At 47.2% G+C, this 20515-nt stretch overlaps 1 protein-coding gene across 7 annotated transcripts in view; it reads left to right on the top strand.

The window, feature by feature from the left end:
- The window catches only part of MYLK (myosin light chain kinase), a 278996-nt gene that overhangs the window by 217939 nt on the left and 40542 nt on the right, over positions 1-20515 (top strand). For all 7 annotated transcript variants that reach the window (XM_042903128.1, XM_042903127.1, XM_042903126.1 and 4 more), the window contains 4 exons: positions 9052-9102; positions 9896-10023; positions 12132-12285; positions 18182-18484. In XM_042903128.1, the coding sequence (XP_042759062.1) occupies positions 9052-9102; positions 9896-10023; positions 12132-12285; positions 18182-18484 (636 nt within the window). The remainder of the gene's footprint in view (positions 1-9051; positions 9103-9895; positions 10024-12131; positions 12286-18181; positions 18485-20515) is intronic.

Raw genomic sequence — 20515 nt, 5'->3', positions numbered from 1 at the left:
TCCACGAATTTGAAAGCTGGTGCCAACTACTAGTTACTCTCAACCAAAATATTGTCCATGAGGAGTGATAGTACCCATTATCACCCCCCACCCTGCCGTGCATGTGACCCTGTGACCTCCATCCCTGAGCTGCTGCTTCCAGCTCCTTCCCCAGCTCTTCCGTTGTCTCCCATGATCCTGTTAAGTGGGAGGACGGGTCCTCCCCAGAGAGGACATTGGCACTGCCATCCTGGCCATGCCAGGCTGCCTCTTTCACAACCATCCCCACATTCTGTATCCTAGGGGCTTGGGGATAAGCGTTCGCAGTAACAAGGAGAGCAGTGCTCCTCTGGAATCTTCTCGTGTGACAGCCCTTGATAGGAGGAGATGAGTTCACGAAATTTGCCCAGAGATGTTAATTCTGGGAATATGACCAATATTTCTCCATAGGTCTGTCTATTAGACATACTGGAAGGGCCTGGTGTGTGCAAGGGGCAGGGAAGTGTTGGGGGCTTGTCAAGTCACCCAGAGCCGTGAGTCTACCTGAGTGCAGGGCGGTGGGATTCGACCTTTCATCCTCAAGTCCGCACAGCCGCCCTCCCTTCTCTGACACAGCCCTGTGCGTGAATGCTTCCTCCACACTTCACCCAGCCTGAGTCACCTTCAGGAGCCTTTGGTAGAAAGTTAATGCTGATTTTGGGAATTGTGAAGGGTTTGATGTCTATTTTTAGTTAACTACCTAAAAAGGGAAATGTCCCCAGAGAAGCAGACATCCAGGGACCTCCCTGTACCCGAGGCTGTTCATGCTACCTCCCTAATTCTCCTTGGCTCTCCATTATCTCAGACCCTTTTGACGCTAAGAGGCCTACCTTTAGTCTTGGCAAATATCTCCCAAAAGCTTGCTCAGGTCTTCTGCCCTGCTGATTCATGGGAGAGGCACTCCTGTGCTTTCAGACTGAGCAGTCTGGAAACTCCTGTGCCTACTGACCTCCTCCCCTCTAGCTCCCTCCCCCCACCACCACTCAGGGCAGCAGGAAGGTTCAGCAGGAGTAGGTCAGGACTTGGGCAGGCCTGGTGCAGAAGCAAAATGCTGGGTTGCGCAGACAGCCGGGAGGCTGGCCTCCCCATCGCTGCCCCAGGTTCCCCCAGCAGGCATCCAAGTTCAGTGCTTTGTTCATGATGTTTTCACTGGGCTGCTGCACCTCTTCCAGCCTGTCTCCTCTTTAGAGTGGAAGACGCAGCACCCAACGGCTTTGATCTAGTTGGTGACAGAGCAAAGAGGATCTGCTTTTAATGGGAAGTTGCAGAGGGATTCAAGCCCCAGGGCTTTATCTCTCAGCATCAGAGCCCCAGGGGTGGAGTGGGGAGGTGGACTGTTCTTAGAAACTCCCAGGTTAACAGAGATCCTCAGGGGCTCCACTCATTCCTTTAATAGCTTTTCAAGCATATGTCAAGTACCACACTAGGCACTGGCAGTACAACAGGTGAAAAAAATGGGCCCCTGTTCCTGTCTCCAGGGAGTGTACTGTGAGGTATGCATGTTGGACAGGTGTTTCTGCATTGTAATGCGTTGTGAGGAGTGCTAAGAAAGAACCACCTCCAAGCAGCATGGAACCCAGGCTGACAGTAGTGATGGATGAGGTGAGGCCTACTGGAAGAAGGTACCTGAATCGGCAAAGAGCCAGCGGCAATGGCCGGTACTGCAGAAATGGAAAGGCATTCAGTGTGGGGGATAAAGCAGCCCTCCTGAAGGGTGACGCAGGGCCCAACAGCATCAGCATGCCCTGGACAGCCAGGAACTATGTTTCTAGCAAATTTCTCAGGTGTTCATAATGCACACTCCATTCTGCAAATGGCTGACGTTGAGCGCCAAGGGCCTGGGTGACGGTATTCCCTAAGAGGGAAGAGTAAGAAAGAAGATGGGACAAAAGCTGGGGACACATCTCAGATGCCCTTGTAAGATGAGTTGGACTTTATGTTAAGTGGCAGTGGGTGGCCATTGGAGACATTTAAACAGTGGAGTGATGGCCTTGGAATGATGGCCGTATTGGGACAGGGACAGGGCTGAAGCGGTAGTAGTTTGGACTAGAATGGTGACAGTGGGGATGTGGAAGGTGGCAGACCGAGGAGGTATGGAGTGAATGGAATTGACCGATGCTAGTGACTGGGGATGGTAGGGAGGGGGTCTTGGGAGAAACAGGGGCAAACGGCAGGTTTGAGGAAAAGATCCTGGATTTACTTTTAGACATGCTGGGCTTGCAGTATGTGCCAGGAGAAGGGACGGTCAGGTAGTGGGATGTATAGATGGGCTGAGAAAGAGGTCTGGGCCCCAGGTAGAACAAAGCTGGCAGAGAGAGGGATAAGAAGAGAAACTGTAGAGACTCCTGGGTAGCTCAGTCAGTTAAGCATCTGACTTCATCTCAGGTCATAATTTCACAGTTCATGGTTTCAAGCCCAACATCGAGCTCTCTGCTGTCTCTGCTGCCAATGGGGAGCCTGCTAGGGATCCTCTGTCCCCTACTGTCTCTGCTTCTCCCCTGCTTGCTCTGTCTCTCTGTGTCTCTCTCAAAATAAATAAATAAACTTTAAAAAGGAAGAAGAAGAAGAGGAACTCTAAGCAGTGAACAAAGTACCCTGACAGCAGTGCTATGCCAGGAGGGGGGTGCGTCCTGGGGCCGACTATCTGGGGGAGGGGACTGAGCTCCTCCCCTGAGAGACAGACCAAGTGGCAGGCTGCGGGAGGATGTTTTGCCCTCCTAGCCTGACAGTGTGGTTGGTAGCTGCCATGGGATTCGCAAATATAGTTGGGTTTTATTTTCCTTCTAGAATATTCCTCTTTGACAATGGGTGGTGCAAAAGTTTAAGGTGTTGGAGAGGGAATGAGAGACAAAGGGCTGACATTAGTATAAGACAACAAGGTGGTAAGATGGATGAATCCAGAGAAGAGGAAACTAGTTAGTAACCCAAGGAGAGCTGAGAGTTTGAGCATCTGGACCAGCAAGAGGGTTACCTGAGGACTTGAACTGGGAGAAGGAACTCCAGGAGCAGCATGAGAGATATCATGTGGTACAGAGCTCAGCTGATACAGGGTGGCATACTAAATAGGTGACAGAGTGGACAGAGAAGTCCTCTGGGGATCCATCTGGGGAAGAGGGGCGACTGGGGTGAGGGCCTGGTATTAGAGCATGCACCCTGTGCTCTACCTTCTTTACAACGTAGCTTAATGCTTTACAACAAATTTTACTTATCCCCTTCACATTTTTTGGATGAGGAAACGAAAGCTCCAAAAGGCTAAGTAACCTACTTTTCTTTTAATGTTTATTTATGAGAGGGACAGAGTGCAAGTGGGAGAGGGGCAAAAAGAGAGAGAGAGAGAGAGACAGAATCGGAAGCAGGCTCCAGGCTCTGAGCTGTCAGCACATAGCCCAACACGGGGCTCAAGCTCATGGAACTGCGAGACCATGACCCGAGCTGAAGTCAGATGACTAACCCACTGAGCCACCCAGGCGCCCCATTAAGTAACATGCTTTAAATCAACAGCTTAGGGAGCGACAGGGCAGTATTTAAACCCAAGCCCAGCTCCAGAGCCTGTGCCCACTGCATTCCTGCAGGGGGACAGAGAAGGGCGTTGAGGGCTTGGATATGAGGATGGAACAGAGAGTGAGCTGCTACAGAGGCAGCCACACGGGACATCAGGAGGCGTGGTTCCTGTGTCTAACTTGGCCCCACCTGGTGTTATGAGCCTCACAAATCACCTGGCTTTTATGGGAATCTATCTCCTTTTTCATGGCATGGAAACAATGTGAGGTGCCCTGCTTGTATGTGGTTGGGGAAGGAACCCAGGGGGAAAAAGGACAATGAGATCGTGAGTTAGACACTGCATGCACTGAGCCCAGCTCACTGTGAGAAACCAGGTTTTAGGATCAGGGGATTCTGCTTTCCAACCTATTAAATATATTCTTCTAAGCCCCAAACACAGTTAATGGATTTCAGCAGAGGCTCATATAAAATATGTATAGCATAGGATATTGAACATCATTAACATTTAAAATTGTCTTTACTAACAGGAACTAAACCAGCTTTAAATGCTAACCAATTCAAAGAGCAGAAGATGCAAATTTATAGAACAAACATGAAACTTTGGCCCTCAATCCATTTAACCGTGACAGAGGAAGACAGGTACTAGTTGGGACCCTACTTCTAGGTTTACTAGGGCTGCCAAGGTTAGTAAAGAGTGGGACATTGGAGTCATCAGATTTCATGGTATGCTAACTGCCATCCTCCTTACTAGCTCTTGGCCAGCCATTCCTGGGGCTGTCAAGCTCCTTACTGGCCTCCAGAGCCCATCCACAGCTGCTCTAGTCTGCTGTGGCTGCACAACAAAGTATCATAGACTTGGTGGCTTAAACAACAGAAGTATGTTGTCTCACAGTTCTGGAGGCTGGAAGTCCAAGTTCAGCATGTTGGCAGGTTGGTTTCTTCTGAGGCCTCTCTCCTTGGTTTGCAGATGGGCACTTTCTCACTGTCCTCACGTGGCCTCGTCTCTGTGCATGTATCCCTGGTGTTTCTGTGTGTCCACATTTTCTCTTCTTATAAGGACACCAGGCGGGTTGAATTAGGACCCCCGCCCCATGGCTTCACCGTAATTTAATTACCTCTTTAAAGGCCCTATCTCCAAATATGGTCATATTCTGAGGTACTGGGAAGCTCGAATTTCAACATATAAATTTGGGGGGATAACGGCAGCTCCACAAAGCAACCCTGAACAGGTGGCTTTTGTTCTCCATGGGAGGTCAGACACTGGCTCTCGTAGAAGCCCTTATCTTCCCTTGCGGGCCTCTCCCAGTTGTGCCTCTCCCTTCCCAGCAGCCCTAGATGAAGAGGGGCAGGGGCTTCGTGGCTTGACCTGTCATGGCTGTTCCATAGCCCATCTGGTACTCACTTCCAAGAGGTTTGTCTTTCCCATGCTGTTCCATCTTGGGGCTCCCCCTCTCCACTGACTCCTAGCCTTCTGCTTTCAAACCTGTACTCGTCTCTCACCTGGGAAGAAACCTTGCTTGATTGACATTCCCTCTTCCATCACCCTGTTTGTCTTTATCCCTTCAACTCCAGAATTCTTATCAGATTAGCTGACTCCCTACCTGTTTCCTTGAGAATTTCCTCTGGAGTGACTTCTGACCCCACTGTCTCATGGCACCTGTCCTCTCAAACCTTACCCATCACTCAGTGCTGATCATACTTGAAGTCTAGTTCCCAGTGCCTATTCTTCTCCACCCTTGCTTGCAGTGACAGTCCTTCCATCTGTCGGGGTCCATAGTCCTCTCCTAATTCCCAGCTCCTCACCATGGGCATCACCTGGGATCAGACCCTGGCCCCTTCTCATCTTTGACTGCATTCTTGCCCCCAAGGAACTGAACCATCCTCACAGTTTCCATTATGATTGCATGTTTGATTCTGGAGTCTTGCACTTCCAATCTCCACCAACCTCTCTCTAGAATTCTGATCCTGGGCATCTAGCCTACAAGCGGGTTAAATTCTTTCGTCTGCCATATTCCCTTGGACCAAACCAAATGCCTCATCTTTCCCTTCCAAATTTCGTATTCTGTCACTTTAATTTTCCCCATTTATCCAAGCCAGAAATCTCTAAGGAATCTTTGTACCTCCCTCTTTTTCAGCCCCTAAATTGTTTTAACTTTCTTCTGTCTCCTACTTGTATTTACTTTGTGACTGCCTTTACCAAGGCTGGACCTTGACCATTTCCTTCCCAAAGGATGGCAGTAGCTTCCTAATTGGATAGCCTTGTCCCCCAGGAGGTGGAGAGACCTCCAGGGGTCCCTGAGCCCAACCCAACTGCCGTTTGTGTGAGGACTCCCTGTTCAGTCAGGACAAAGACCTAACTCTCAAACTTGGGATTCTAGACCAGCACCGTGATGACCGTGATATTCCGTGTCTGCGCAATATGGTAGCCACGAACCACGTGTGGCTGTCGAGCACTTGAAACGTGACTGCTGTGACTGAATTTTTTGTTTTCTTTAAATTGTCACACTACCTCCACACCACTGTTCTCTGATCCTAGTCTTACACTCTGGACAGCCTCCACCAAACACCCTGACCCTCAACTCTGAACCCCTCTCTGTTCCTGAGCCATGGGGCCCTTCTTTCTCCAGTTCAGATGTTCTCAGGCCCTCAGATCCATTCTGTGTCCCACCACTGAGTGCTTCCTAACCATCTCCTCAGCCCACAGTGCACTCCTTCATTTGAGCAACTGCATCATGTTGGAAGGATAAAACTTTTTTTCTTTTTTTTTAAGTAGGCTATACTCCCAGTGTGGGGCTTAACTCACCACTCCTAGATCAAGAGTTGCATGCTCTATGGACTGAGCCAGTTAGGTGCCCCCTGGGTAAAACTTTTTTAAAAAAACTTTCTATTTAACTTTTATTTTGAAGTAATTTCTGACTTAAAGAAAAGTTACAAAAATAGTACAAATAATTCTTGTAAATCGTTCACTCTGATTCCTCAAATATTAACATTTTACTATGATTGCTTTGTGTTATATTTTCTCTCCCTCGCTTTTTCCCTCTCTCCCCCCTACCTCTCCACACACACATATACACATATGTACACCTGTGTATATATAATTTTTATGAGTAGTTTGAAAGTAAATTGTATCTAGGATATCTTCTATATCTTCTATATCCAAATACTTCAGTGTATATTTCCTAAAAACAAGGACAGTCTCAGGGTGCGTGGGTGGCTCCATCAGTTGAGTGTCTAACTCTTAATTTCAGCTCAGGTCATGATCTCATGGTCGTGGGATTAGGCCTGCATTAAGCTCTGCACTGGAAGCATGGAGCCTGCTTGGGATTCTCTCTCTCCCTCTGTCTCTGCCCCTCTCCTGCTTGTCTCTCCCTCTCTCTCTCTCTTTCTCTCTCAAAAATAAATAAAATAAACATTATTTTAATAAAAAACCACAAGGACAGTCTCACCACAGCTTGATCATCAAACATGAAATTAACACTGATATAATACTATCATCTAATTTATTGAACTTACGTAAATTCTGCCAGTTGTCCCATCAATGTCCTTTATGATGGGGAAAAAAAAAAAAAAAAAGGCTTTCCTGTGGATCACATGCCTTGACATTTAAACCCTTGAAGACAAGCTCTGATTTCTTACATTTGTTTGATTTTCTTCTTGGTACACACGTTAGTAGTGTGTACTGACTGGCCTTTGCCTGGCAAATAGCAGGCCCTCAATAAGTTTCTTGAGATGGACAGATGAATCAATAATGGTGACAAGCCAGGGTGAATTTGGTGGAAGCAGGCCTCACCCTGGGCTTAACCTCATAACGAGTAGCCATCAGCTCTGTGATCTGAGATCACCTGCTTACACAGTCCTTGTGCAGTTCTCAGCTTCTCAGGTAGCAGCCCTCTCCCCATTTTACAGAGGCACAGCTGATAATCCACACCATTATATAATTTGCCTATGGGCAGACAACAGTGCCCAAGCCAGGACATATTGCTTCTTCTCTGTAACCTTGCAAAGGTGAAGCTTTGTGGAGGAGTGATTGCTAACATTACTAACATTACCTCCACTCATTCACTCAATAAATAGTTACCAAGTGCCTACTATGTTCCAGGCACATTGGGTATACAGCAGTGAATAAAAAAGAAAAAATCCCTGCCTTCACAATCCTTATACTTAATGGATAGAGGAAGGGAGACAATAAATAAACAAGTAAATGGTTTGTTTTATGGTTGTTCAGTGCCATGGGTTGGCGGGGGGGGGGGGGGGGGGGATAATAAAGTGGGGTAATGGTGATGAGTGCTGAGGACAGGGGGTTGGTATTTGGTATAGAGTGGTTAGGGAAGATCTCATTGGTTAAGTGACTCCCATTTTTGTATTAAGGTACAATTTCTATACAGTAAAATTCACCCTTTCTAGTGCACAGTTCTGTGAATCTTAACAAACGCACATAGTCATATAACTATTGCCATAATCAGGATATGGTTCCACCACCTTATAACATGTCTTTGTGCCCCTTAATGGTCAACCTCTGCCCCCACCCACCACTACTGATCTGTTCTCTGTCTCTATAGTTTTGCCTTGTCTAGAACAAGGCATATAAATAGAATTATATATTCGTAGCCTTTTGAGTCTGGCTTCTCTTAGTGAAAGAGAAAGACGAATCATTGAGACTCATCTGTGTATCAGTTGTTTGTTCCTTTTTTATTGATAAGTAGCATTTCATTGTATGAATATACCAAAGTTCATCCGTTTTACAGTTGAGGAGCAAGTGGATAAATTCTAGATTTTGGCAATTACAAATAAAGCCACTGTGAACATTCACATGCAGATATTTGTGTGTGCATAGATTTTCATTCCACCTGGATAGATAGGTTTTGATTAAAGACTTCAAAAAAGATGAAAATAAGCCATGAAGATAGCTGAGGATATTTTTGCATATTCATCATATTGTTATTTAGCCAAATGAGTAAGTTTTTGCTGTGAAATTGGTCTGTTTGCGTCATTTTCCTTTTTTGAATTATTTGGAGAAAGTGGAAGGAATAGGGTAGGAATGGAAGAGACTGTTGGTTGGTTCATTCATTTGTTCATTCATTCATGGATCCATTCAACAAACATTAAAAAAAAAAAAAAATGAAAGCCACTAGTCCAAGTCTGTGATCCAAAGGAAGCCTGAGACCCTTGGATCCACACCAAAGGCTGATTTTAGGTGGTTTATCTGATATAATTTCCTTTCTGAGTTTCCTGACATTAGGGTAAGAGAATAGTTAGTGAGTGTGGGGTTATCATTGTTGAAATGGACAATGGAGAATCAAGCGTTTTTTAGTTTTTATCTCAATGGAGGCTCCAGAGACCCTCCAGAGGCCCCCTGAGAACTGATATTCATTCAGTCATAAGGTCATCTGTGTAGGAGTGCAAGATATCCTGAAAACCACACTCAGGTGAGAGCTCTGTCTGGCAGAGGACCAGTGGGCAAGGCTCCTAGGATTTAGGAGCTTTGTGAAAAGCCAGGATTAACAAAATAACCTGTGAACTTCTTTGTTTCAGGTGATGCAACTGTGAAAAAGAAACCTGCCCCCAAGACACCTCCGAAGGCAGGTAATTGGTCACCAGCAGCATTTGGGGGCAAGAGTCCTCTGCCATGAGGGGTTTTTCTTTTGTCCTGCTAGATTGACCACTGGTATGAGATCCCAAAAGACCACGGCCCTCCTTGATTCAAGCTCTGTGTTATTCAGGCCAAATTTTCCCCAAGAGCCTCTGCACAGCCTCGTCCCCTACCCTTTTCCACTACTTGTCTTTTTTCCTACTCTCCTTATAGTGTCCCTCGCTGTAGGGACATCATGTGGCATCATGCAGTACTAGAGACTTTCCCATCCCTTCTGTGAAATTCTGCCTCGCTCTCTGCCCCCCACACTGCCCTTAAGGCGGTGATCCACTTTATGCTATCTTAATACTCTGTTCTGTATGTCCTTGTCACATAGAGCCCTTGTCTGTTTCCCAGTGAAAGATATTTGAGGACATGAACCATATTGAACCTGTCAGCCAGGGTAACCTGATGATTAGAAAGCAAGGTGCTGCTTAATTAATAAAGGAGTTAGGAGGTAGATTCAAACATTTAGGGTAAGATGCAAATTCCAGAGCAATTGACAGATGGAGAATTATGCCATGTAAATTGTGTGGGCCACTTCTGAAGAATCAAAATGAAGAAATGAAGAGAGCTAGCAGGGTCCATCAGCGCAGACATTCTGGAGCAGCGGCCACTGTCCTCAGTGTTGCCCTGAAGGCTCTGGAAGATGAGAGGAACAGACCAGCGTGGACAGCAGCACTGAGTGAGGTCAGTCTGTCTGAAGCTCCCTCTTCATTGCTCACTTTGTCACTTGTCCCCTCCCAGCCATGCCTCCTCAGATCATCCAGTTTCCCGAAGACCAAAAGGTGCGCGCGGGAGAGTCTGTGGAGCTGTTTGGTAAAGTGGCAGGCACCCAGCCCATCACCTGTACTTGGATGAAGTTCCGAAAGCAGGTCAGTGATGGAGGGGAACAGCCCTCCCAACCCCTGGGTGGGAAGGGATGAAAAATGCCGTCTAACAGAGGCCGCATGGCTCTTGATCAGTTAGGGCCTTAGAAATGGGAGGGTCCCCTCCCCCACCTGTCACCACCCACCAATCTGAGTTCTTAATGATCATTTCTTATGAGTCTGCCATTAATACTTGCTTTACTGATAGTTTGTGTATAGAGAAAAGTATGAAGGAAAAAATAGAAACCACCCATGCCCCCCATCTGATTTTGATATTTTAGTCCAGAATTCTACTCAGAGTCAGGAAAATTGAACCAGTGACCAAAAGGACCTCTCAGACTCTGTAGATTTCTGTGATTCTGTGCCAGCCCACTGAACCCTATCAGTGGCAACAGCTTAAACTTACCATGTGCTGAATAGATAACAGTGAATCTGAGTATTTGGATAGATAAATTGTACATTAAATAGAACTTTGGCTTACTGGTCCAGAAATATACCATTTAAAAGAATGGTCCTATGAAAAAAATGTTTGAATTTCTGAACAACCAGCTTTTATAGGGAGATGGGGAACCCACCTGTTCCACTGAGCCCGTATTGGTAGTGTGTGCCCATGTATATCATCAGCAGAGGCCCCAAAACGTGGCTGGCACTGAATCGGGAAATTTGGAGAAGATGTGAAGGTTTCTTTTGAGTTCTCTGGTGCTCTATTTCCAAACCACTCAGACTGTCCTAAGGCCCAGAGGTGGGAGGCTAGTTAACCAGGAAGGAATGGAGGGTTGGTGTGAAGAGATGAAGCATCATCCCAAAGGATGCTGGCTGGCTAGCGTCATCTGAAGTAAGATGGAATCCCTCCCTTTTCAGAGACATTTGGCCAGGTCCCCATTCTGTCCAAAAGAACTTTCTATAGTGATGGATATGTTCTATTTCCATTGTCCAATATGGTAGCCACCACTATATGTGGCTGTTGAGCACTTGAAGTGTGACTAGTACAACTGAGGAACTGAATTTTAAATTGTAATTAATTAAAAATTATGATAACAGCTTTCTTTATAACAATAGCCATAAAATTCATACGCCATAAAATTCGCCCTTTTGAAGTGTCCAGTTCAGTGGTTTTCAGTATATTCACAAGTTGTGCAACCATAACAATGATCTAATTCTGGAACATTTCCATCACCCTCAAAAGAAACCCTGGACCCGTTAGCAGCCATTCCTCCCTTTCCCCTAGGTCCTGGCGACCACTAACTTACTTTCTGTCTCTATGGATTTGCCTTTTCTGGGCATTTCATATCAGTGGGATCATACAGTATATATTCTTTTGTATCTGGCTTTTTTTTTTACTTAGCATAATGTTTTCTGGGCTTATCCACATTAAAGTATAAATCCACATTAAAGTATAAAGTATAAAGTATAAATTAAAGTATAAATATAAAGTATAAAGTATAAAGTAAAAAGTATAAAGTATAAATCATAAAAGTATAAAGTATAAAATATAAATCATAAAGTATAAAGTATAAAGTATAAAGTATAAAGTATAAAGTATAAATAAAGTATAAATCTTCATTCAATATATATATTCTTCATTCTTTTTATGGCTGAATAATATTCTATTGTCTGGATATGCCACATTTTGTTTATCTGTTCATCATTTGATGGACATTTGGGCTGTTTCCACTTAATTAAAATTTAAGTATCCACATGTGGCTAGTGGCTACAGTATTAGACAGGACAGAAGAGGTCAGAACCTTCTGTCAGACCACAAAGGTGGTCTTTGTAGGTAACTTTGCTCAGATGTGTTTTCCTGCCATCCCTCCCAAAGCCGTGGTGATACAGGACACTCCTTAACTCTGGTCTGGAGCAGGAAGCGCAGACATGGTTGGTCTGCCAGACCCTGCTCGGCACCCTCCCTGCTCACCCCAGATCTGAACCACCTCAGGGACACTTGGCTTTGGATGCAGGAGAGGAGGGGCCTTAAGGGGAAGCCGAGAGTTCAGATGAGACAGAGCCCCATACTGCTTGTCCAGTGACATTCTCTAGTGGTAGGGAGTGGAGGTCAGAGCCCTCTTCCTTTCTTGGCCCAAGTCTCTAGCGCCTGCCCCACTCTCTGCCCCCAGATCCAGGAGAGCGAGCACATCAAGGTGGAGAACAGTGAGAATGGCAGCAGGCTCACCATCCTGGCCGCACGCCAGGAACACTGTGGCTGCTACACTCTGCTGGTGGAGAACAAGCTGGGCAGCAGACAGGCCCAGGTCAACCTCACTGTTGTGGGTGAGTCTGGGGACAGGGTGGCCTGGAGGTCAGAGGACAGGAAAGACAGAGGCCCCCAGCAGGATGGTGGGCCTCAGGGCCTCACCTCCCCAGGACCTGCTCCTTCGGCACCCTGCCCACAGCCTCCCATGCTCCCACGTTCCCTGTTCCTGCTCTCACACACTTGCTGTGCTTCCTACTCCTGGGGAAGCCCAGACCCACACACACACGCTGCAGCATTTTCCTGTTGCCACGAATCTCCTCCTGGCTTCTCCCTCTCTAGCCTTTGCAAACCTTGAGCCACTCTGCTCCAGACCCACCTCTAGCACCCTTGCTCCCTCTCCTCTGGTCCACTGCCTTCCTGCTCCCCAGCTACTCAGTCTCCTTGCAGATCCTCAGCCTCAATCACTGTTGCCTTCCACTGTACTGCTCCTGCACCTGATTTGGGGGCACTTCGGGAAGATCACAACCCGCAGACTCAGTGCTGGACTCGGCTGGGGTCCAGGTGGAGGCGTCAGTAGGCTCAGTGTCCTCCCCCACTCTCTGTGATAGCTTGTCACCCTGTGGGGCCCCGCCTCCAGCTGCTCTGAGAAACAGGAGGCATCAGGCATGATCTTATATCACTTCGTGCCCCACGCCTACGGGTGTCTCGATATCTGTGCCCCCTTCTTTCTTGTCTTCACCTTCTCCTCTACTTCTGTAAATGTTGCCAGGGCTCTCTCATCCCAGCCAAACACTGCAATATCCTGGCTCGCTCTGGCCACCCTACCATCTCTCTCTTGCTCTCTTTACAGCCTCGCCCTCTGAAAGGGGCCAGTCTCTGCTCTGATTCTGCTTCTTCGCCTCCCTGCAGCCTCCCTTCACCCCCATTAATCTTCTGGGACCACCCTTCTGAGGTCACTGACTTCCCAATCCTAAATCCACTCATTTTTCTCGCCTTCTGCATCCCAGTATGGAGTTGAGTCTGTCTCCAGACTGATTTTCAAGTTCACTTTTTCCTTTCCATCCCAATCACTGTTTTTCATGTCCTGGTGAACTTCCTGAAATATCAAAATACCTTCCTAACTGGTCTTACATTGTGGGTTGTGCTCAGCAACTTGACCCCTGACATGGCAGGTGCTCAGGACAATGAAGCAACAGCAAATGAAGGAGTGGGCAGGTGGGTAGCAGGCTGTGTCCCTGTGCGTTTGTGGGCTTTCAGATACCATGTGTGTGAAGGACTTTGGCCTGACAGTTTCTGATCTGATCCTCTTTTTCTCTTTCTTTCTTTCTTTTTTTTTTTTTTTTTTTTGCTTCTTTAGATCAGGATTTTTTTTTTTTAATGTTCATTTATTGTTGAGAGAGAGCGTGAGTAGGGGAGGTTCGCGGGGGTTGGGCAGAGGATCCCTAGCATCCCTGATGCGGGGCTTGAACCCACAACCCATGAGAGTGTGACCTGAAGTCACATACTCCACTGACAGAACCACCCGGGCGCACCTAGATCAGGAGTTTTAAATCTGGGAAGGCCAAGTGTACTAAAGGGACAGGGAACAGGTTTCTCAGCCATAAATGACAGGACACACCTTTTTCTCACTCTTTCTCTTCAGTGACACCAGATATTTGTTTCAGGAATTTTCCCCCAGGAGTCAAGAACCTTTGGGGGTTTGGGGGACTGATGCTAATTATCCAGTTTGCTTATCCTTTTAGACCTGTACCCGCAGTATTGATTTGGCCCCACGCCCCAGCTGTCAGCAAGCATTGGTTTCCAGTTTTCCTCTTATCTGGGGAACCTGGGGGTCAGCTCCTTTGAACTGCTTTTCTGTGACCAGTGCCCCTGCCCCCACTCTGGCTGGCTCTGCAGTGCCACACGCTCCCTTCCCCCCAGCACCACCACGCAGCTGCAGTTCTGGCCTTTTATGGTTTCGTTTCTCATTCTCCTGGGCCGGCCAGTGCTGACAGGGCCGTTGGTGTGGCTGCCCGCCAGCTGGCAGGAGCAGCAAGTTAAATGCCGTCCTGGGAGGGGAATGGAATGGAGGGGAACGGGCTTTCTGTCTGCCTCCCCCTCTCAGAGCTAAGAATAGAATTGCCCAATAAAAGGAGCACTCGCATTGATGGATCCAGCAAAGCAGCATTCATTCAGAGCTCATGGATTTAGAATTAGTCAAAGTAAACCTGGATTAGGCCCAGATTTACCTGCGTGTCTCTAGGGACATCTGTGTATTATCTGATCAGGGCTTATTAAGTAGATGTCAAATATAAATGAGATGAAACAGGAATCATTCAGCCTACTCAGCGCAGTTTCAGGCACTTTGGAGGCATCCATTTGCGGGCCAGCTAAATCAGGCCTATTGAACACAACTGCTACTTGTTAGCAGTAAACTTCTGCAGGTCCCTTAAAATGCTGTTTTCTTTTCATATAGTCTATGACTCCTTTTTTAAAAAATTTTTTTTTCAATATTTATTTTTGAGAGAGTGGGCGGGGGGGAAGAGACAGAGAGAGAGGGAGACACAGAATCCGAAGCAGGCTCCAGGCTCTGAGCTGTCAGCACAGAGCTCAACGCTGGGCTCGAACTCACAAACTACGAGATCATGACCTGAGCCGAAGTTGGATGCTTAACCGTCTGAGCCACCCAGGCGTCCCATGACTCCTATTTTTAAAATGATAATAAAAAGTAGCCTTACCCTCAGGTAGTTTCAATGAGTGATGTTTAACTAATTGAAAGGTTTATATTTTAAAAGGCAGCACCGGAGTGTGTGGAGCTGGGAGGGACTGTGCAGACATCTGCCCCTCCAGCTCTACCTCAGGGGGGTGAGAGAGGGGCCCCCGAGAGAGCCTTACCCAGATGCATTCCTTCCTGTAACTTGTCCGGCCTGAGAAAAACATCACTTCGCCTATCTTTAAAGGAGAAAAACAAAGTAGAGAGAGTCTCCAAATACCCGGTAATCCCCCAAAACTACCAGAGCTTGGAACTTGCAAGGTTTTTAAAGACAGGAGATTTCCCTTTGTAATGCTTGGCATGGGTTTAAGCAAGATGCTTCTTGATCATATGCTGCCTGATGGCCTGTAGAATAACAGGCCCCTGGAACAAGGGTCTGGAGATTTTTTTGGAGTCTCCTTTTGGCTCTGCCACCAGCTAGCTGGGTATTCTGGGTAAGCAAAGTACCTTGGCCTTCAAGGGCTGGATGATCCAGGTCGATGCCTCCGAGGGGTCACATCCCCTGCCTTTGTCTATAAGCTGCAGGCAGCTGCTGAGGTGCAGTGAAGGGAGGTCTAGGTGGGGTTAGACCACAGAGCACCTTCAGACACACAGGTGCACGGAGACTGCCAGGGCACCTGCTCCCTTGAGAAGTAGTGGAGAGGAGATCCTCTATTTTCCCAGGACTGAACAGAAAATCCTGAAGCTGGTGCCATCTGAGACTCTTCCCTTAGACTCAGCATTTCCCATTCTGTTAGTCAAGTCTCCAGGGAGCCATGGGAGAATTCCAAGGCGGCGTAGAGCTTAGGGTTCTAGACACTGAGCCCGCCTTGTCTTTACCAGGCCATGCCCAGGGTCCCCCTCCCAACCCGAGTGCGTCTGTGTGCTTAGTGTGGAAGGGAGGCTCACAGGCATTCTGTTCTGAGGACGTCTCTCTTGTCCCAAGCGTTTTCCTCCCTGGCTAGTCCAGCCTCTGTGTGAGGCTGTCAGTTGGAAAGAACAGAGGGCATCAGACACAGCCCATGGCCCTAAGGGCAGGGGTGAGGGTGGGCGCTTCCATTCCCTGACCACTTCAGACTTGTGAGTCTTTTCTGAACCCCTCAATTTGGAATCAGATTCCTTGAAAGCATTGAAGTTTCACTCGGAATTAAAGCTCCCCCCACCAATTTCACATCTTCTCTTGTGCTGCAGGAGGTGAATGTATATCATTTGTCCATTTTTCTCATCCTTTCAGCCAAGAAACATCTGGAACAGGGTAGGGTACAAATAGTACCTCTTCTGCAATACCCATTTCTCAACATTTTCTTTCCTTAACCAAAGCAGAAGGGAGAAAAATCAGTCAGTGGAGTGTGTCTGCATTTGTTGTATAAACCTACATGACTCGAAACGTGTCCAATCAGATGTTTTCCAGGCAGGTTTCTTTGGGGGAAGCAGTGAGTCTGTCTTTCATCCCTCTTTGGGCTTTTTTACTTCCTTCACTGGGTCTTGAGAGGACTTGAACCACTTGCCTCTACAAGAGTTTAAAGTAATAAACATCTTAGCCAACACCAGAAATATTTCTAAAAAGGCCAATACATCTTTCAGAACAAATGGTTTTTCTAAGAGAACACTTTAAACAACCAGTGAAAGCGGCTCCATCACAGGAGGCCTCCAGAGGGACTGCCAACGGTGGAAAGTAGCCCTGTCACAATCCGAGTCCTTCCAGGCGAGGTCCAGGCTGGGGTTGCAAGGCAGTGAATGGCTTCCAGGCCATGGAAGCTGTGGGGCCTGGGGGGGGGGAGGTGAGAATGTACATGTACACACACACACATACACACGTCAACAGGTTTTTTTCTTCGCTGTATGCATAGAGTCATTTGCAGAAATTCTCTTTGGCCTTCCTGCCTTGCTGAAGGGAGGGAGAGTAGGAGTCAAGGACTTTACCTGGGTTTGCTTGCTTGCTGTTTACAAAACCCCTAAAAGGTAGATACATATTAGCACCATCTTCCAAATAAAAAAGACCAACTAGGAGTTTGGAAACTTGGAAGTTAAGGAATCCGCTTGAGTTCACATAGCTTGTAAAATCACATAGCATGACAAGCATGGTTTTAATTGCTAGTTTGGGGAACTCTACACCTCAAGCTGCCTTGAGCGAGGTGGGGGGTGGAGGTTACTGAATACTCCTATCTGTAGCTAAATCAACCACCTGTAAAAACTAAATCTGGAAAATAGAATTTTGTTCAGATGAGCAACTGACAAGATCAGCAAAACTCGAGAACCCCATCAAAATATTGGCTACCGTGATTTGCCTTGAAGCTGGCAGCATTACTGGTCTGAATGGGAAGGCAGCCAGCCAAAGGGGCTGCTGCTAGCTTGTGTCCTCTGCTCTTTTCCCAGCCCGCAGTCAGGGATGGTTGTGATTTGCTACTGCGGTTTGGTTTTGAAATTCTTTACCTCATTTTATACTAGCCCTATGAGGATACAAGAGGTAGGGTGCGAGTAACTTTTTATGGATTATAAAATTAGAAATAAACTCCTACAATAATGATAGTGATGGCTCTTCAAGCCAGCCACTTTTCCAGGAACTCCTCACAACAACCTTGTGATCCAAGTGCTATTATTATCTACGTTGCTTACAGATAAGGAAACTGAGGCACAGAGAACTGAGCAAGTAGTGAATGTAGACAGGGCTGTGGTCAAACCCAGATCCGTCTGACTTCAGAGCTCACTGTGCTATACTGCCTGTCAGGGGGGCAGATGTTTCCCAAGTCCCAGAGAAAGTGGAGACTGACCCTAGTTATGTTGCAGGCCACTGGCCTAGGGCCTGACGGAGACACACACACACTCTGAATTCTCTCTCAAAACATATTTTTGATGGGAAGCAGTCCACGCCTTCTGGGCAGCTTCCTAGATCTGTTTACTCAAAGAAATATGTTTATGACTGAGGCAGAGTACAGGAAATCATGACTTGTAGACTGGAAAACTAGCCAAAAAAGGAGGGTTATTTTTCCAGCAAGTAGGTTTTTGTGTGGCTTTTCGTGTAGGTGTGTTTTTACATAGGTGTGACTGTGTAGATGAGGTCAGGAAAGCCAGGACCAGGGCTGGCAGCTGGGGATCTACGGGCTTCTCCCCCAAGACAAAGCTAATTCAGGAATGTTCTTTCTGTGCAATTCTTCTCCACCCCCCCACCCCCCCCCCCCCCCCCCCCCCCCCCCCCCCGTAATCCTGAAGGCTTGTGTGATGTTGTGCTTCTCTGTCCCCAGATAAGCCAGACCCCCCGGCCGGCACACCGTGCGCCTCTGACATCCGGAGCTCCTCGTTGACCCTGTCCTGGTATGGCTCCTCATATGATGGGGGCAGTGCCGTGCAGTCCTACAGCGTCGAAATCTGGGACTCAGTGGACAAAACGTGGAAGGAACTAGCCACATGCCGCAGCACCTCTTTTAACGTCCAGGACCTGCTGCCAGACCGAGAGTATAAGTTCCGTGTGCGTGCAGTCAACGTGTACGGAACCAGTGAGCCGAGCCAGGAGTCTGAACTCACAGCAGTGGGAGAGAAACCAGAGGGTAGGCTATCTTCTGCTTTATCACTGGCTTGAAGTAAGTTTGTGTGACTTACCTTGTGCCTGTAGAAACCTGTACTGAGAGGGGTACTGAGAACTGAAAGACATCAATGATGGCTGGCAGAGTCTTTGGGGATCTTGATTTCCAGGGTTGTGATGCTGATCCATCCTTTAGAAGTACCTTTGACCTTCAAAACACATTGAACCAGCAGTTTTGGTACACTGCCACCAGGGGGTAATAGTGTATTAATCAGGAGCAAAGACCTGGAAGGCAGGAGTTCAGATGGGCCTGAAGTTTCAGCTTCCCCCTGCACCCGCCTCCCTCCTTCTCTTGCACTGTCTACTCAGTGCCAGGTTCTAGGGACACAAAGACAAATTAGACAAGGGGCTTAAAATCTTAACTAGGAACACAGCTGTGTAGACAGTAGCTATAATGAGAGGGGATACATGAGATTATAGTGATGTAAACAAAGGAGACACAGCAGAAAGCATGATTGAGTTTGCCATGCAGGTTGAATAAGGCTTCCTAGAAGAGTTGACACATATGCTGAGTCTTGGAAAAAGGAACGGGCTTCCAAAAGGCAGGGAAATAAGGAGAGGCATTCCTCCCAGAGAAAGCAGCATGTCCAAAGGTGCAAAGTGATGGAAATACATGGCATTTTGAGGAGCTTGTGTGTGGCCAGGGCATATGCTGTGCAAGACAGAACAGAAGAAGGCAACCCTGAAGGGGCAGTTCAGGTGAAATTGAGAAGTTGATCAAAGATTCCAGGCAGGGGATTGATATGATCACATCTGGTTTTATTTATTTATTTATTTTTTTAAGTTTATCTTGAGAGAGGGGGAGCACACATGCGCAGGGGAGGGGCAGAGAGAGAGGAGAGAGAGAATCCCAAGCAGACTGCATGCTGTCAGTGCAGAGCCCAACGTGGGGCTCAACCTCACAAACTGCAAGATCGTGACCTGAGCCAAAGTCAAAGGTCAGACACTTAACCAACTGAGCCACCCAGGCGCCCCACATCTGTTTTTTTAGAAAGAGAATTGGAGAAAGAGTAGAGTTTTGCTACTCAAAGTGTGGTCTGGACCAGAGTCTTGGGATCCTGGGATTTGCTGGAAATGCAGACTCTCCGTCCCTCCATTCCTCTGGTCCCTTCTGAACCTTCATTTCAACATGATCCACCCCCATGGATTCAGATGTGTGTGACAGTTTGGGAAGTACCCAAGTGGAAGTGGGGGGGTGACATTGGAGTCAGCGAGCTACCAGTTGGGCTTCTGTGGTGCATTCCAGGTGAGGGATAGGTAAGGGCATGAACTAAACCCTCAACAGGTAGAACTGACTATTCTCAATGACTTTTTGGGTAGAATTGAAGGAAAAATGAGAAGAGTTCAGGATGACTTCCAGTTCCTAGCTTGGGTAACTGAATACAAATTTAAGAGGCATTTATTATCATAGTTCTTGGTGGCTAACATATATCAAGCACTTGCTATATGCTAACAGTGTGTTGAGCACTTTACATGCATTATTTTATGCATCTAACTCACTGAAGTAGATAGTTACTACCCCCATTTTATAGATAGGAGAAATGAGGTTTACAGGGATGAAGCAACTTGCCCAAGATCCCAAAGCATGTAATGTAAATGGTAAGCTGTCTGACCTAAAGCCTGTAGTCCTTTGGTTAAACTGAAGGAGGAGGTCAGGCTGCCTCCCAGAGACTTGGACGTTAGGCAGCCGGGAGTCCTGGAGAAGATGCAAGTTCTGGTCTCAGTCCCATGCAGATGAGGTGTCTGAGGGATATCCAGGCGTCTTCAGACTGCTGACTGGCTGAATCTAGAGCTCAGGAGAAGGGTTTATGCCAGAACTACAGATTTGGGGGTTTCGCTATATATATTTAATTGATTATTGAAGCCATGGGCTCAATGAAGTCACTGAGAGTGGTAGAGAAAGTCAGTGTGGATACCGAGATGAAGAATCCTGCAAGGCCAGAAGCAAGGATGAGGCAGAGAGAAACAGAAGCTGGAGCCGCGTTGAAGAAACACA

This window comes from Panthera leo, chromosome C2, assembly GCF_018350215.1.
Source record: "Panthera leo isolate Ple1 chromosome C2, P.leo_Ple1_pat1.1, whole genome shotgun sequence".
Lineage (NCBI taxonomy): Eukaryota > Metazoa > Chordata > Mammalia > Carnivora > Felidae > Panthera > Panthera leo.
Note: the sequence above shows the minus strand (reverse complement) of the source record. Positions and strands in the feature narration are given on the sequence as shown.